Below are 18,876 nucleotides of genomic sequence, written 5' to 3'. Positions count from 1 at the left end.
TACTCATTTTCAAAAATGGAGATAATATGTGTCTCATTGGGTTGTTATGAGGAATAAATAAACTAGTGTTTATAAAGTGCCTAGTACAAAGTAGGTGGCTAATAAACATTTATTATTATCATATTATTTCATTATCATTGTCATCATAAACTTAATCATCATCCATCCCACTAATTTTTCTTTAAAGATTTTATTTATTTATTTGACAGAAACAGAGACAGCGAGAGCAGGAACACAAGCAGGGGGAGTGGGAGAGGGAGAAGCAGGCTTCCCGCCAAGCGGGGAGCCCCATGTGGGCTCGATCCCAGGACTCTGGGATCATGACCTGAGCCGAAGGCAGCCGCTTAACGACTGAGCCACCCAGGCGCCCCACCCCACTAATTTTGCAGGTGGAAAAAAACCCCTGAGGTCCAGAGAAGTAAGATGTTTTACTCATAATGACATGATTAATTCTTGGAAAAATTGGGATTGGAATTCCTGATTTCTAGCTCAGAGTTCTTTCAGAACATAAGGCTGAATTTTTACTGTCCTCAAAATAGTCTGGAACTTGTTGTTTTTAAACTAAATCTTTACTATCTGCTTATTTATTTGTCATGGATTTTTTTTCTGGTAAAATATAGGGCACAGAGTAAGAAAGGATATCAGGTTGTTTCAGTTTTGAGGATTTCAGAAATACTTCAATTTCCTATATTATTTTGTTATTATTCTACTTTGATAAAAAGCATCTGAAAGCCAGTTTTCAAAGACAAAACATTCTCTATTTTGAATCAGAATGCTACATTCATGCACATACATTTAGCTTTGGAAGTATAAATTCAATGCTCTATTTCCTTTTGACAGTGGAAAGTTGGCCTGCATTAATAAAGGAAAACACTTCAAATTTTATATTTTTTTAATGTGGAATAATTTTCAAACTATATATATTAAATGAAAAAAGCAAGATGCATAAGAAGGAATATACTATGCTTCCTTTGGTATAACATTTTTTAAAATATACATATGTGTATATTTACAAATATACACAACTTCTTTTAAATGCATAGAGCAAAAATCTTTTAAGGGTGACCGCCCCTGGGAAAAGGAACTGAGAGACAAGAAGGTTAGGATAGAGAGGCTTTTTTTTTTTTTTAACCACTGTATATATTTTTATTCTCTTTTTATATTCTTTTTGTACCTTTTATTATTTTTATGCTTTGGAATTTTTAATATGTATACAAATTATCTTTTTAAGTATAAAAAATTATTTTGAAAGAAAGAAAAATACATAAAGAAACATATTTTACAAATAAAAACTACCTTGGTAGTAATTGATAATAAAGGTCATAGAATCTGTTCTTAGAATCATTTTCTCCAGGATCTTTTCAAATATGACTCACTTTACATGCTAGCACTAAGATCTCTACAGTTTAGAAGTCAGACTGTGTACTATCAGCCACTTATGTACAAATTGTAGGGGTGAATGTATTTCTGTTCTTTTATGTTACAAAATACCTTCATACACTGGATTAGAATAAAGTCAGAGTGACAGGCTGAGAAAACCTTCACCCAGCAGGGAACTTGTACAGTACTGAAATAGAATTCCTCCTTAAAAAAAAAAAAAAATTAATGTGTTCTTTAAAAAGCAAGTTAGGAAACACTTTAGAGGACATATCAATATAGGACAATAAACAAAACTCATTTCTCAATCATCTTCCTTTATTAATATATCAGTTGACTCTTGAATAGAATGCTGACAGTCTCTCCATCTGGGGTGTCTTGTGGTTTCCTTGAGCCTTTCTGGCCACTGAATCACTCATTAGTATCACTGAAGTCTTAGCAGATTTTCAGCTTCAATTCTCACACCTGACTACTAAAATTATTGTTTTAAAGCATGCTATTCATACATTACTCATATTTTTGAAGTGTACCACAAGCTGGATTTTTAATGTACAAAAGATCAAACATTTATGATTTATCATATATTTTGTCTTCTTTGATAGAGAAAAAATATATACAGAGTACAGTTCATATGAACTACATAATTATCTTGCAACTGGCACCAACTTACCACCTTTTCATGACAAAGACCTCTTTTTTAGGCAGGTCTTATCTCCTAAGAGCTAGTCCTATTTGAACTAGTCTCATGTAACATTAACCATTTCATCCAGACTTAGCTTTATCGAGCTTGTCCTACTGCATCTCTATCACTGAGGAAACTCAACTAGGTCAAGGCAGTTATAGTTTGTTCCATATGCATGGTTCCTTTTACCTTGGGTAATCTCTCATGGCAGTCCCCAAACTCCCAAATCATTTAAGTCACTAATAAAAAAAGTGGATGTAAAAAGGTAAATATTCAAATTAATAGTAAGTAACTGTAGTGTTCTTTTAAAGGAGTTCTTTAATTGTTCCATATGTATAGCAATAATAATGTACAGGATATTCAGTCTTTTCCTCTAGGAATGAAGACTTAGAAAAGTATCCTTTTTGAGACGAGAAATTAGAAGAGCATGAAATGATGTGTCTCAAACATTTCTTTAAAATGTGTCAAACTTATTGTTTGGTCAGTCCAGTCGGACAAAGGACAGATGTTATAATTTGATAGCTTGAGGAAAATGCCCCTTGAAGAACTGACATATTTGATAAAATTTTTCTATTTGGTATCATAATATCCAGAAATATTCTATTGTTCTTCTGAAAGATATGTGTTCAATACATACCAAACTCTCTAATATATCCAACTTTCTAAGCAGACCAGAGTCTTAAAGGTTTGGATTTTTATAATTCTGAGAGTTTACACTATTTTATTTTTAATGGGCATCAAATAAGTAATAATGTATTAGTTCCTATGAATCGGATAACAACTGCCCATAAATGTTCATAAAAATAAGATGTGTTCTCATGCCAAGAAAATTAAAAAGAATTTAGTATATTTTAATGTTTCATTTGTATATGAGAAAAATGATTTTGTGATAAAAATTCATTTGATATTATTTAACTGCCTGTTATAGGTTAAATTGTGTCCCCCCAACAAAAAGCATATGTTAGAGTCCTAATCCTTAGTACCTCAGAATGTGACCTTGTTTAGAAACAGGGGCTGCTCCTTCTTTTTTTTTTTCTTGAAACAAGGCCTTTCTAGAAGTAAGAAGTTAAAATGAGGTCATTAGGATGAGTCCTAATCAAATATGACTGGTGTCCTCATAAAAAGGGAAAATTTGGACACAGACAGACATGCACAGAAGGAAGATGATATGAAGACATACAGGAAGGATGCCATGTGAAGATAAAGGATAAAAGTTATGCATCTACAAACCAAGGAACACCTGAGACCATAAGAAATTAGGAGATAGTCATAGAAGAGGTCTTTCCCTAAAGGCTTCAAAGGGAGCATGGCCCTGCCAACATCATGATTTCATACTTCTGGCCTACAGAACTGTGAGACAATAAAAGTGTGTTCTTTTAAGCCACCAAGATTGTGATACTTTGTTACAGTAGTCCTAAGAAACTAATACACTATCCTACTTCAAGAATGTTCAAGAGATAAGTCCTAGGCTTTGTTTGGGCTGGACATGCTTGTATCCACTGAGATCAATGTGAAACTTCTGCTGGCTACAGTAACAACCCTGATTGTAGGTCTGGTAGCTCTACATGCTATGGAATTACCATTGCCCTGCTACAGTTTTGAATGTTGTACTTGGTCTCTCAGCTGAATTTAATGAAATTTTTAAAATGTGACTTGAACTATAGTTTTCTAGACTTTTACAGTATATAGTATTTTACATACCTGCTCATACACACCGTTCATTTGAAAATTCGTTTTATATATTTTTTTTACTTTTTTTCAAGTTTTTGTTTAAATTCTAGTTAGTTAACGTATAATATAATATTGGCTTCAGGAGTAGAATTTAGTGATTCATCACTTACATATAACATCCAAAGTTCATCACAAGTGCCCTCCTTAATACCCATCACCCATTTAGCCCATCCCCTGCCCACCTCCCCTCCATCAATCTTCAGTTTGTTCTCTGTAGTTAAGAGTCTTTTATGGTTTGTCTCCCTCTCTTTTCCCCCCCTTTCCCTATGTTCATCTGTTTTGTTTCTCAAATTCCATAATTAAGGCAAAGTTATAATGCTTTAAATTATAATTTGTGTGAGGCCAGTTTAAAAGAAATGTACGAAGCACTGGGATATCTGTATTAAATTCAGTTTCCACCATTAATTTTCTAGGTGACTTGACATATTTTTACTTCAGTTTCCCTTTCAGTAAAAAAGGGACAATAATACTTCACATGGGAGAATAAATATGAAAGTGTTAAGGATGATATGAAGGGCTGTAGACATAATAAGGTATTATTATGACTCATAGTGGCCTTGCTTGGCACTTGACAATTGTCATCTTAACTCTATTAAAATACTGGTAATTCAGAAGTATACACTTAATAAGCTTTAAAACAAATTTTACATACCTGATCCATATTTAGCTTCTCTACTTTTCTTATTGTTTTTTCATAAATAACATTGTTTCCTGGGAAGAAATGGCCTCCTCTTAGGAATGGAGGAAGTGGTTCCTATAAAGACAATAATGACTGTGTTTTGTTTTGAAAGGTACCGTTTCAGAGGAACTTCAACTTAAGCAAATATCTAGTCTCTAATAAACTCTGAGTTAGTAGCATATTAGGAGAATGGAATGACATCCCAATAAGGTTTTGAGAGATGTAAGGAAATAGTAAAAAGATAGTCTATTTTCTCAAGCAGAGCAATCTGGATCTCTCCTACTACCTTTTACTAGGCCTAACAAAGTGTTTTAGGGGAAATTGGAAGGGGCTGAGAAAGATAATTTTTTTTTCCTGTTCTTAAGGCAAGATACAGGGAGTTTCCTCTGAGGTAGACAGGCATGAGGTCAACCTCATTTAAATTGAGTTCACTGGCAGGTTTCTTTCTATGCAAAAGTATTATTGGAGAAATGCAAAATAAACAATTCATCACTGAGCTCTAAAGTAGGTAAAACTATATTAAAGATATTTTTTTCCTGGAACTTAGCTTTGGTGTCCTTGAAGTGTGCAATTCTTACTTGTGATTATAATCAAAGCTAAGTCTGTCTATACAACATATGTTTTGAATACTGAGAACAGAGTAGAGTCTTTAAGCGCTACTGTATCCCCATATAATCAACTAAGTTGATATAGTATTATCCAAGTGCTTAAAAGATATCAGCCAATGAAATAAAGGCTATTGACATGTCCAAGATCTGAAAGAGATCAGGGAAAGACTAATAAGAATCAGATCAAGAGCTTAAAATAAATGCAATATTACTATATATCTTTCCCTTCTTTTTTTGTTTTCATATGAGTCTACTTATATGGAGGGAGTTGAGGTTGTTTTGTTACAAAGAAAAATTGCATTCATTTATTTTTGTAATATAGGGGAACAGTATAGAAGGGGATTGACCAAGGCTGCTACCAGTTAATGTGTTTAAGACCATTTCAAAATCAAAATATGTTAGCATTTTTGTCATCTGCTATTGTAAAAACTCTTAAAAACAACTGGATGAAAACACTGTTTGTTGAGAATGCAAAACACTCTGAAATCCAAAGCTATATACTTCTTGTATTCAAGATTGAATAAAGGGTGCTTTAACTAAATGTTCCTGGAATATTTTGGTGAAATAAATATGCAAGTGATTAAATTTGGCTAGCTGATGAATTGTTAAATCTAAAGGTGGATATATTTAGAAAGATTCCTCTGGAAGCTCTTTTGTGTCTGTCTGTCTTAGTGAAAAAAAAAAAGCCTTTTTGGTAGTTATTTGCAGTCATATAACACATGTTTAAGAGCTTACTATGCACAATACACTTTGCTAAGTTTTTTTAAGCGTTTTACTGAGATATTTAATACTTAACAATTATGTATAAATCTAGCAGTGCAATAACTTCAAACTAACAATATAGTAATCATATCTATTTAATGTCAACATAACGGATATCAATATACTTTAGCTTACTACATATTACTGGTGATAGTAAAGATTAAAATTATAAAAGGTGACTTGACTGAAATATGCACATTTATGTAAACGTAGACTAGATATCAATGATCTGTTTTAAAAAATGGCTACACTTTCTTACTAAAACAAATCTCTTTTCCTCATTTTCCACTTTACTCTGCTATTTTGAAATTCTTTTTTTTATTATGTTCAATTAGCCAATATATAGTACATCATAAGCTTTTGTTGTAGTGTTCAACAATTCATTAGTTGCGTATAACACCCAGTGCTCAGTTTTATAAGGCATGAATCACACTTAGATTATTACCGGAAGACTGAATATTGATCAGTATTTATCAAACTATAGCCAAAAGCCTATTTTTATAATGTCCTCGAGCTAAGAATGATATTTAGATTTTTAAAGGACTGTAAGTACAAAGAAGACCAAAACCCTATGGTGACAGCAAAACCTAAAATATTTACTATATTGCCTTTCATAGGAAAATTTTGCTGATCCCTGGTCTAGATAATATATGAACATAAACATCTATAATACAAGGTAGAAAGAAGCAAGTGCCTATAAGAGGTTCAGAGAAATAACTTATGGGATGGAATTCAGAAGAGGAAAAATTGAATTCCATCTGGCAGTGCTCAGGTAGGTTACTTTGATCAGGTGGCATTTGAGAAAAGGTTAAGGTGGGCTTTGCATATGAGGAGATGGAAGAAAATGGTATTACAAATGAAGTAAACAAAATAAGTCATGAAACCAAGACTGTAGAAGTGTAAGATATATGTAAGGGACACAGATGGCAGACAGAAGTTTGGTTCTGAAAGCAGTGAGAAGTCCTTGAATGCTTTTAAATAGGGATGTGAGGTGAACATAAATCTACTTCAGGAAGATTTGCTGGAGAAAGGAAAGAGTAGAGGTGAGAAGACCAGTAAAGAGATTATCCTAAATCATCAAGGACAGTACTTTCCAAAGATGACTCTAAGATCTTAAATCTGAGAAATCTACTACATAACCAATGGTGCCAAAAACAAAAACAAGAAAAGTTGAGACACATTGAATTTTATGTGCTCCTGGTAAAAACCTAGGTCTGATTCATGTTTTTATTCCTTATAACGTTTAGTAAATATATAGTTCATAGTTATCCCTTAAATATGTGTTAAATTATTGCAAATAATTAGCAAAGAGACTTATATCAAAATGTTCCGGAAGGCATTCAAGTTATAGATGTCCGGCGCACAGGTGAGTAGAGATTTCATGGCTACAGTTCTAGTTCTAGATTTCAGAATAATATGTTTAGAAGATCTTGTTAAAATCATGCAATTGCTGAAAAGGCAAGTGAAGATCAAAGACATAACTACATAAGTCTTAAGAGATATGAGAAACAGGAGGGAATAATGAAAAAAAAATCAAAAGAAGAAAAATTTTCATAAAGCAGTGGAAAGGTGAGTGACAGTATAAATGCTTCAGATGTCAACAGGTGAGAATTCCAAAGCAGATTGGATTCGGACTACTACAGATCCATGGGATCCGACTACTAAAATTAGTGGAAGAAGGTGTAATGGAAAAAAATTCTGGAGTCATAAAACCTGTATTCAGTTCTGCCTCTATCACCTACTTGCTGTGGAAATGTAGGAAAGTCATTTACCTTCTCCGAGGCTTAGTTTTCTTATCACAGAGATAGTAATGCAGAATACTTTATATCAAGTAAAATCATGTATTTTAAAATACCTTTAATCTGTGATTTTAATGTACAAATGATTTTGGTGTTTAATAATATAGTAATATAATATTTTAAGTCCATACTGCATTTAAAAATTTAATGAGAACCTTGTTAGAACTATTCTAAGATATCAAGGTAAAGTATATACAAAAATAGGCTTATTGGGGCGCCTGGGTGGCTCAGATGGTTAAGCGTCTGCCTTCGGCTTGGGTCATGATTTCAGGGTCCTGGGATCGAGTCCCGCATCGGGTTCCCTGCTCAGTGCAGAGCCTGCTTCTCCCTCTCCCTCTGCCACTCCCTCTGCTTGTGCTCTTCTGTCTATCTCTCTGTCAAATAAATAAATAAAATCTTTAAAAAAAAAAATAGGCTTATTGAAGGCAGGGACTGTATCCATCTTGAATACCCCATAGTGAATGAACAGATGACTGGATGAAAAGAGATGATATGAATGTTTATCCTAAGGATATAAACACCTTCTAACAGGGGAAAACAAAGTTAGCAAAAGAAAATTTCTCTTTTTTCACTATAAATGCTGAACCATTATTATTTTTAAGAAGAAAAATGGTTTGGGTCCTAACAGTGTTGATTCTCTCCAAAATGTGTGTTGGACTTATTATTTTAAATGACTTACTGAAAAAAAAAAAAAACTTCCAAATTTAGAGGACTATTATTTTTCCAAAATGTTTAAAAAGGTAAAACCAAATCTTACTATATTTGAATAAATCATTCTTAGTAAAACAGATCAGCAAAGTAAATTTAATTAGAAGTCTTAGATTTTTCACAAATGAGCTGTTAGACAGCTTTACTATTTTGGCAGCTTATTTTTTTTATCTGTACATTTGAATTGGTGCCAGATCCACCCTAAAAATTAATAGGTGTCTTCAAAGATGGCTGATTTTATCATTCTAATTGTTACTTTTAGAACCTCTGGCAGTAGTTCTCACATCTAACAAAGTACATAATCCCCAGCGTCTACTTTGTTGTTCCCAGGCCATGAAACCTTGCTGGAGAAAGTTAAGAAAATATTTGCTGATTTGGCTCAGTACAACTTTAAGTTATCTTACTTTAAGAGCCTCTCTAAACTTCATGGTCACAGTTGTGTTTATCAAATTCTCTATAACTGTGGTTACAATTTTTTTTCAATTTCCTCAATCCCCTATCCTCACATTCCCTCATTCTCCTTCTTCTTCTTGAGAAAACCAAGATCTATTCAATGAGATTCCTTCATTTTCCTCCCTACCTCAAAAATCTCTCTTCAATTTCTGCTCCTTCCATCTTATTACCAAGAAAGAAAAACTCCTCCTTTTATGTTGAAGTCACTTCTCTATACCTGGAATCCTATCCCCTCTTGTCTCTTCCAGAATCATGTCCCATTTGTCCCCTTTCTCTGTGGCATCTTTAGTCTTACTACTGGTTCTTTTTCCTCTGTCTATAAATCTCTTAGATCTCCAAGATTCTGTTTTCTCCCTTAGCTACTATCCCATCTTTCCTTCTTTTGACCAATATCCTCCTTAGAAGGGTAATCCTCATTTATTTCCTCCATTTCTTGATCTATTCACCCATTAACTTTGCACATCTGGGTTTTGATTCCACAAGTATAAGGAAACTCTCAAATATCACCATTACATAATGGTCAAACTCTCTATTCTCAAACCTCATCCTCATCCTCTTTGGCCTTTTGGTTATTTGGGACAGTTGACCACCCCCTTTCTCTTTTGCTTCAGTTACTCTGTGTTCACATTTCTTTCTGACAATTCCTCTGCCCATGAAAGTGGCTCCTTTCTGTTTCCTTAAGTTAGGCATTTCACAAAGTTCTGTACCTCAATCCTCTCCATTACCCATCAGTTTTCTCATTCATTCTCACAGCTACAATGACAACTTTCAAAGGAATAACTCCCATGTCTCTATCTCAAATGTGACCTTTCTCCAGGCTATTTATTATTATTATTATTAAGTAAGTTCCACACCCAGCATGGAGCCCAGTGTGGGGCTTGAACTCATGATCCTGAGATCAAGACCTGAGCTGAGATCAAAAGTCAGACACTCAACCAACTGAGCCACCTAGTCACCCCCTCAAGGTCATTTTTTTTTAAAGATTTACTTTTTTTTTTTTTTCCTCGAGAGAGAGCATGAGCAGGTGGAGGGGCAGAGGGAGAGGGAGAGAGAGAATCCTGAAGCAGACTCCCTGCTGAGCATGGAGCCTGACAGGGGCCCAATCCCAGGACCCTGAGGTCATAACCTGAGCCAAAATCAAAAGTTGGCCGCTTAACCAAGTGAGCCACCCAGGTGCCCCCTCCAGGTCATTTTTAACTGTCCATGTGGTCATCTTCCCTTCCATGCACCTCCAACACTACTGGTTCAAAGAGATCTCATGATCTATCCCTTTCCAAATGAACTTTTGCTCCCCCTCACTTCTTAATTGGGCTACCATACTCTCAGTATCTCAAACTGAGCTTAGGGTCATATTTGACTTTTTTTCTTCTTTTTTTTCTTAGATTTATTTTTATTTATTTGAGAGAGAGAGAGAGAAAGCATGAGCGGGGGTAGGGGCAGAGGGAGAAGGAGAGAAAGAATCTTCAAGCAGACTCCCCACTGAGAGTGGAGCCTGATGTGGGGCTCCATCCTAGGATCCTGAGATCATGACCTGAGCCAAAATCAAGAGTCAGCCACTTAACTGACTAGCCACCCAGGTGCCCCACTTTTCTTCTTCTTTTAACTCTATATTCAACATAAGTTATCAAATCTTATCAAAACTACCCCCAGAATAACTGTCAGAAAAGACAGTAATAGATTTAGAGTCAGAAGACCTGAACAAGTCACACTTATTTAACCTTCAGTTTCCTCATTAGTAAAATGATGCTGGCAACAATGTTAACTGTAATAATTCCTTAAATACCACAATAAATCCTTCTCTGATTCCCCCAAATGAATGTGTTATCTCCAACCCCTGGAACTTCAATAAGACTTCATCTGTAATTTTCTCATGTCATCTATCATACACCCCACCATATATTTTACATAGCTATTTGTGGACATATCTTATTTCCCTTGCCAAGAGAAACTGTAAACGCTTTTGTATGGGAGCCATGTCTTGTTTCCTTCCCCCCACCCATATGAAAGCTGTACAGTTCCATTCCCATAGCAGGAGCTCCACAACTAGAAAATTAATAAAACTGATTAATAGCAATTGGATTCTATCTACTGATGGAACAAAAATATTTTCTTCATTTCTAGGTCAAGTTATATACCAGAATGCATAAATGCTTTGACTAAAATGACAATAAATGGAGAATAAAGGAGATCACAAACAACCAAAAATTTTAAAAAGGCTGAACAGAGGTAGAAGGAAATCATAATAAGAGAAGTAGATTGAGATCAGTTTAATTACAGGGAGAAGGGAAGATTAGATAAGGTGGGAGGTGAAAGAGGATAAAGGTGCCATTTAGGAGGCTCAGCTTGTTATAAATATTGTAATTAAGCCAGAATCTTCTCCTGGGGGGATTTAAAAGAACAAACAAAAATGCACATACTTAGATAAATAAAATGGGGAATATATCTAAATAGGATTTTCAAGCCGCTCTGCAAAACCAGTTAGATTATTTTTGTTTACAAAGCATAGGGGCAGATATTTGTTTTATCCTCCAATAATAGAAAGAGTTAAAAGCTTTAAAATAATCATTACCCCCTGCTGGGGTTTTTCCCTAAGAAACTATTTGCTTCTTTGCAGTTGAACACAGCCATAATAATAAGCCTTTACACTGGCAGGCTCAGTGTTACAAATATGTTATGTATTTCCATACATACTTCTAATTTCTCTGCTTTTGTATTACACTGTCGCAGGGGATGATGGGGGGAAGTCGGTATGTAGATGAGTCTCTGGATCCTAAATCACCTACATCCTCAATTGTCCTTAATTTGCAAATGTATCTTTCCATATGGGCATTGTTCAGTTTCTGTTCCCACTCTGTTACTTTGTAACTGAATGGTTTGAAGATAGTTAAAAGCTTAAGTTTCAAGAAGATTGGGACTTTGTTTTGTTCAGTACCTTATCCCCAATTCTTGGAACAATTTTTGGTACATAGTAGACAACTGATAAATTTTCATTGAATAAATAACTTCATTGTGCTTCTATTTTCTCACCTTTTTAGGATTAAATGGGATAAAATATGTAAATTTCCTAGCATGGAGCATATATCCAATAAACATTAATTCTTCCTTTTCTCTATTAACTTAAGACTAAGAATTTATCCAAAGTCACATAAGAATCACTGGCCAAGAGGGTTGGAATCCAAATTATTTGATATTTAAAAATTACTCTGTGAATATATCCTAGGTAAACACAGCAATTCTCACATTATGGAAAAAAAAAAAGTGCTATCTAGAAGAACTAATTCTTTGAAAGCCAGGGATATCAAGTGTAATATGCATCCCAGTAAACATATTCCCCAGTTTGTATGTGAAAGAAAGAAAAAGGAGAAAGAGGGAAGAAGAAGGGGAAAGGGGAAAGTGGCCATGTCATAGAAAAATGCACATTCTCATCTCCCAAGCTCTTTATGTCTCCCTTCCCCAACACGCTTTTGAGATTTGTTATTTAAACATTTGATTCTGCAAAAGAAGGCACAAGCAACTGCTTTACTGTAATCACATTCTCTTTTGATATTTACAATAGGTACGTGAAAACTGAAGCAAATGTTCAAAATAATCATAACCCCACCACAGAGCTTGCAAGCAGATATGTTCACACATGCACACATACACAACTAACTGCCTTTGTAGCTGAAGAGACATGAGAAAATGATTTTAAAATAAACAAAGAAAGAAGAGAGGAGGACAGATAACAGAAAAACAGTGCACTCCCCACCCATGCACCTGGAGTAGTATCAAATGTGTTACCCTAATTTAATCTGTTGCTTTCCACAGCTGAAGCAAATAATTGATTTTATTTTGTGAGAGATGGGAGGATTCTTTTTTTTTTTTTAAAGATTTTATTTATTTATTCAACAGAGAGAGAGAGAGACAGCGAGAGAGGGAACACAAGCAGGGGGAGTGGGAGAGGGAGAAGCAGGCTTCCCGCCGAGGAGGGAGCCCGATGCGGGGCTCGATCCCAGGACCCTGGGATCACGACCCGAGCCGAAGGCAGACGCCCAACGACTGAGCCACCCAGGTGCCCCGAGATGGGAGGATTCTTTCCTGCAATCATGGAGAAATAAAATAAAGAGCAACACAAAGAATTGCTGTATTATTATCTCTGGCACACTGTTTCTATTTGCGAAACTTTGTCCTTGTAACCCCATAGAACCTCCTGTTGCCCGTAAAGAAGGGCTGTAGATGGTTTTGTGTGTGTTGAGGAAGGCTTTTTACTGTGGGAAAACGTTTTCTTAATTTTCTCCTCAAAATGAAATAGAGAATAATATACTAGTTTGTAAAATATAAGGTTATATATCTTAGTAGAAAATATAACTATAATTTTCAAAAGAGCTCATTGCTAGGCACAAAAGTTCACAGCATAGGCAATAAAGGCATGGAGACACTTATGAACTTTTGATTTTTCATTTTCTTCTTCCTAGCCCATATCTCAATAGCAAATCTAAATAAACTAAGGACTCCAATCCCTGATCTAACAGCTGATAGCTTTTATGTGAAGTCTGAAAGAACTTTGTCCCTTTTTCTTTTGGTTCAAAGGATGCAAATTCTTATCCTTTGTAGTACAAAGGTGGTGCTATAGAAGTAGAAAGATTTTATAACCTAAGAATTTCCATGCTGCTTGGAAGTGTTGCATCACTAAATCAGAATATATGGGCACATAGTTGTCTGGAATTAAAAATGACTTTTTAAAATAGTGATTTGAAGGGGTACATGCACCCCAATGTTTATAGCAGCAATGTCCACAATAGCCAAACTATGAAAGAACCCAGAAGTCCATTGATAGATGAATGGATAAAGAAGATGTGGTACATATATGCAATGGAATATTACTCAGCCATCAAAAAGAGTGAAATCTTGCCATTTGCAATGATGTGGGTGGAGCTAGAGTGTACTATGCTAAGTGAAATCAGTCAGAGAAAGACAAATACCATATGACTTCACTCATATGTGGAATTTAAGAAACAAAGCAGATGAGCATAGCGGAAAGGAAGGAAAAATAAAATAAGATAAAAACAGAGAGGGAGGCAAACCATATAAGACTTGTAACTCTAAGAAACAAACTAAGAGTTGCTGGAGGGGAAGGGGCTGGTAGAAGGGGTAATTGGGTGATGGGCACTAAGGAGGGCACTTGATGTAATGAGCACTGGGTGTTATGCAACTGATGAATCACTAAAAAAATTAAAAATAAAAAAATAAAATCTTTAATAATATTTAAAAAATGACTTTTTTTTATACTAATGATTAGAAATTAACTTTATAACCAGAAGAAACTCCCAATGATCTGATTTTAGGGATCTGGTAACTGACTCACACTTCTCATTTAAGCTATCAACTTCTAAGGAATTACAGGTTGAGACAAGAGTTTGTGTGATATAGCTTACCTGTTCAGGATTTTGTACTATGTATCTCCTAATAGTAGTCTGTGGATATGCAGTGACTTTCACTGTTGGAGAACGGAGTTCCTGTAAAGAAAGATAAAAGCTGCACATAATTATAGTTGCTTGGTGACCTTGAATCCATTAATAATAATAGGGAGCAATTTTCAGAGTGAAATTTTAAAAGTCATTTGCATAAATGATGACATATGAATTTGTGGTTTTAGTTAATTTTAGTATTAGAAACATATATGAAAGCATGTGTTTATGTGTTCAGCACTGTGCTAGGTATTTCTATTAAATACTCATTTCATGGTAATTCATCACACATTCCAAGCTATAGTTGATGAGAGTTTCAACATATTCATTGCATTGTAATGCCCCCACAATATTAGAAGAAAATACAGCTTAATATTTATTATCTCATATTTTAAAAAATATAAGGTGACACAGAAAAATTTGTGTTTGTGTGTGTGTGTGTGTGTGTGTACTTAAACATTTACTACTTCAGTGTGATGGTGGGAGAGGGCCATAAATAACATTAAAATGGAGAAAAAAACACTAGAATAAAGTCATTTGTAAACTTTTGATGGAAAAAGAGTCAATATCATTAATATAGAGTTTTTATACCTCAATAAGAAAAAAATTCATGTTAATAGAGAAATGAGCAAATGGCATGAACATTTATAAAAGAAGAAAAACAAATGGTTAATAAACAGTAAGAAGTATTCAACCAAACTAAGAATCAAATGAACATAACAAAAGTACTATATTTTAGCTGGAAAAAAATTTTAAATAATAATACTGATGAAGGTACACTAATAGGACCACTTTCCTATGGAGAGGGGAAAGATTAAATAATCATCCATAGGCTGAAATATATAGCTACTAAAATAATGATTCTGATTAGTAATACAAATTTACATGAAAAAAGCTCATAATATTATATAAGGTTAAGTGAGAAATGAAGATATAAAACTGCATATATGGTATGATCTCAATTCTTTATTTGAATGCAAGAAAACATAAAATGCTAATAATACTATCTGTGGGTAAGGGAAGGAATCATGAGTGATTTTTATTCTTCTTCTCTACATTTTTTATGGTTCCAAAATTCTGTACAATAAACATATTTGTATTATCAGAAATAAAACATGGTAAACCCAATTTTAAAGGCTTCATTATGAAAAATAACAGCTAATGCAATTTGCTGCCCGGATTTGAATGTAGTGAATAGCTCTGTGATTTAAGTGGACTTACTTTTCTGGGGTAATCCTATCTTGAGGGTCCTGTAGGGCTCTATTTCTATCTCTGTTGTAGCCTTTATCCCACTGTCCTATGTTTTGCTGTGTATGTGACTCATGCTAGTCTGTGAGCTCTTTGAGAATAGTAATTGGGTCTAATACATCTTTATACAATATTTGATACATAGTCAGCATTCAGCAAATGTTTGCTAAATAAATGCATGACCCTAGGGGAGTCTGGGTGGCTCAGTGGCTTAAGTGACTGACTTGATTTCGGCTCAGGTCATGATCTCAGGGTCCTGGGATCAAGCCCCACATAGAACCCCGTGCTCAGCAGGGAGTCTGCTTCTCTCTCTCCCCCACTCCCTGTCCCCTACCCACTCCTACTCTCCGTCTCTCTAAAATAATAAAATATTTATAAAATAAATATTTTAAACAAATATTTAAAAAATTAAACAAATGCATTACTCTAACTGACTTAGTTCTAGGCTATGTTAAATTGGGAAATGGTAGACAAACTTTTGATAATCTTATTTGTTTTTCATAAGATTACCTTTTCCTTATTACCAAAGTCTAGAGACCAGCTTTTGTCCCTTTGTTTCCTTACTGTTCAAGCTCATACCCTGGCACCTCATCTGGGCAGGACTGCTTTCTTAGAACACCATCTTCCTCCCTCCTAGCCTTCAAATCCCAAATCCTTTATACTCCCCTCCCATGTAGTAACTAAGGATATTTTTTCTTTTCTTTTCTTAGGATTCACTTTTCAAAGAATGGTGACTAGCTCATTAAACACATATTTGTTAATATGGTATTTAATTATTATTACAGGTATCTTTTGGAGATATAATGCCTAGACTCCAGGGTAATCTTAAATGTGGGATTATTAAATTGTAAATGCTAAGGGAACTAGATTCTTGCATGTATTTCAAATCATGTACCTTTGAGAAGGGCTAGTTCTGACCCTATAAGCTATTCTTTCTGAATGTAAACTTACAGTACTATCCCTCACAAAGTCAGGTCCTTGTTCAATCCAAGATCTAAGTACTTTATTTGTGCTAAAATCAAGACCCTAAAATATATATAATTACTAGGAGATCCTTGACTAAAAATAAACTGCACTCAAACTAAAAGCAATCAGATTGAATAGAAAATGAAACTGAAAAATCTCCGTTCATAGCATTTGTTTCAGCACTTGTTTCACATTCCTTTAATGGGCTGAGCTGATTACCATATGTGAGAATCCCCTTTCTAGTTTTGTGTTCCTGACATTTTGTAAATGTGTAAAGCCTTAGGAGGGCTTAAAGATTACTTAAACATATGAGCAAGGTTTACATAAAAATAAAAGAATCTAATCTAATCCATAACTTCTTTTACCTGTTCAATATTTGGGGTTATATATACACTGCTTGGGGGACAAGTAGATATTTTCAGAGTTGGAGAATGGCGTTCCTGTTGAGAAAAAAAGGTGGGGGGGAGGTGTTCAGAAATGGTTACTAAGCAGTGTTATTTGAATGTCTTACCTTCTTTAGGTATTATTTCCTTTAATTTTATAATAACCCAGTTTGTCAGAAGAACTTTATTTAGTGTTTTCTTAGATGATATCCAAAGAACACATTACTGAATTCCATTGTCAGCTTTGCTAGTAAACTAATGATAAGCTAATTTCTAGAATACTTTCATACCAACACATTCTTCTTGTACTTCTAGGTTACATCCTTCTTTTCTTTTTGAGATCTCTGCTAATATACATCCCAATGTTATTATATGTCTGCAATTTAACAAGATGCAAAATTTATCAACACAAAAACATAAAATACAAGAATTTTCTAACCATGGGTATTAAGGAGGGCACATGGAACACTACATCAAAAACTAATGATGTACTGTATGGTGACTAACATAACATAATAAAAACAAACAAACAAACAAACAAAAACAAAGAAAACTCAACTGAGTCTACTGCCCTGAAAATGCAAATCAAAAGTACAATGAGATATTACTTCACACTTGTCAGAATGACCAAAATCAAAAACACAAGAAACAACATGTTGTCGAGGATGTGGAGAAAGGGTAACCCTCTTACACTGTTGGTGGAAATGCAAACTGGTATGGCTACTCTGGAAAACAGTATGGAGGTTCCTCAAAAAGTTAAAAATAGAAATACCCAATGATCCAGCAATCAATTGCACTACTGGATATTTATCCAAAAAATACAAAAATACTAATTCAAAGAGATACATGCACCCTTATTTTTATAGCAGCATTATTTACAATCACCAAGCTCTGGAAGCAACCCAGGTGCCCACTGATTGATGAATGAATAAAGAAGATGTGGTATATATACACAATGGAGTATTATTCAACTAAAAAAAGAATGAAATCTTGTCATTTGCAACAACATGAATGGAGCTAAAGAGTATAATGCTAAGTGAAATAAATCAGTCACAGAAAGGCAAGTACCATATGATTTCATTCATATGTGAAGTGTAAGAAACAAAATAAATGAGCAAAGAGGGGGAGAGACAAACCAAGAAAGAGCTTCTTCACGATAGAGAACAAACTAATGGTTACCAGAAGGAAGGTAGGTGGGGGAATGGGTTAAATAGGTGATGGGCATTAAGGAGTGCGCTTGTGATGAGCACTGGGAGATGTATGGAATTGTTGAATCACTATATTGTACTAATATATGAAACTAATGAAACTAATATAACCCTGTATGTTAACAAACTGGAATTAAAATAAAAACTTAAAAAAAGACTATTGCGGGGGCAGAGCAAGATGGCAGAGGAGTAGGAGATCTGGATTTCGTCTCCTCTCAGGAATTCAGCTGGATAGGGATCAAACCATTCTGAACACCTACAAACCCAACAGGAGATCAAAGAAAGGAATAGCAACAACTCTCTGAACAGAAAAGCGACCACTTTCTGGAAGGTAGGACGTGCGGAGAAGTGAATCCGAGGCGATATTCGGGAGGATAGACGGCGGGGGAGGGGCCTCCGGTGGCCGCTTCTGGCAAGTGATAGAGCCGCGGAGCACAAAATCGGAACTTTTAAAAGTCTGCTCCGCTGAGGGATGTCACTCTGGTGGCTAAGCGGGGGGGTGGAACCCTCCGGGACAGTGTGGTCTCAGGACCCTCGGGGTCACAGAAAGACCGGGGGTGCCTGAGCGTGGCAGAGCTCCCAGGAAACGGAGCAGGGAAGCCGGCTGCAGAGGCGGAGCCCAGGCGCAGGCTCTCAGCTCGGGGTTGCCATAAACCGTGATCCGCAGCACAGTTGGGCCCCTGCTCCTCCAGCAGGGACCCAACAAGCAGCAGATATCGGGAGACTCACCTTCGTCCCCCGGGGGGGGGCCCTGCAGGAGTGCACTGCAGGGAACTGCTGGGTTTGGAGACTCCACCCGGGGTCAGGTGCCAGAGATAGAAACGC

The 18,876-nt window shown here is 35.4% G+C and overlaps 1 protein-coding gene across 2 annotated transcripts in view; it reads right to left on the bottom strand.

Annotated features, from left to right (window-relative positions):
• POF1B (POF1B actin binding protein) overlaps positions 1-18,876 on the bottom strand; it is a 112,698-nt gene that overhangs the window by 67,880 nt on the left and 25,942 nt on the right. For both annotated transcript variants that reach the window (XM_021679196.2, XM_021679117.1), the window contains exons 3-5: positions 16,826-16,900; positions 14,214-14,294; positions 4,443-4,544 (exon numbers count right to left, since the gene is read on the bottom strand). In XM_021679196.2, coding sequence (XP_021534871.1) covers positions 4,443-4,544; positions 14,214-14,294; positions 16,826-16,900 — 258 coding nt within the window. The remainder of the gene's footprint in view (positions 1-4,442; positions 4,545-14,213; positions 14,295-16,825; positions 16,901-18,876) is intronic.

The sequence above is a fragment of the Neomonachus schauinslandi genome, chromosome X, assembly GCF_002201575.2.
Source record: "Neomonachus schauinslandi chromosome X, ASM220157v2, whole genome shotgun sequence".
NCBI lineage: Eukaryota > Metazoa > Chordata > Mammalia > Carnivora > Phocidae > Neomonachus > Neomonachus schauinslandi.
This window is presented reverse-complemented; position numbering and strand designations above follow the sequence as displayed.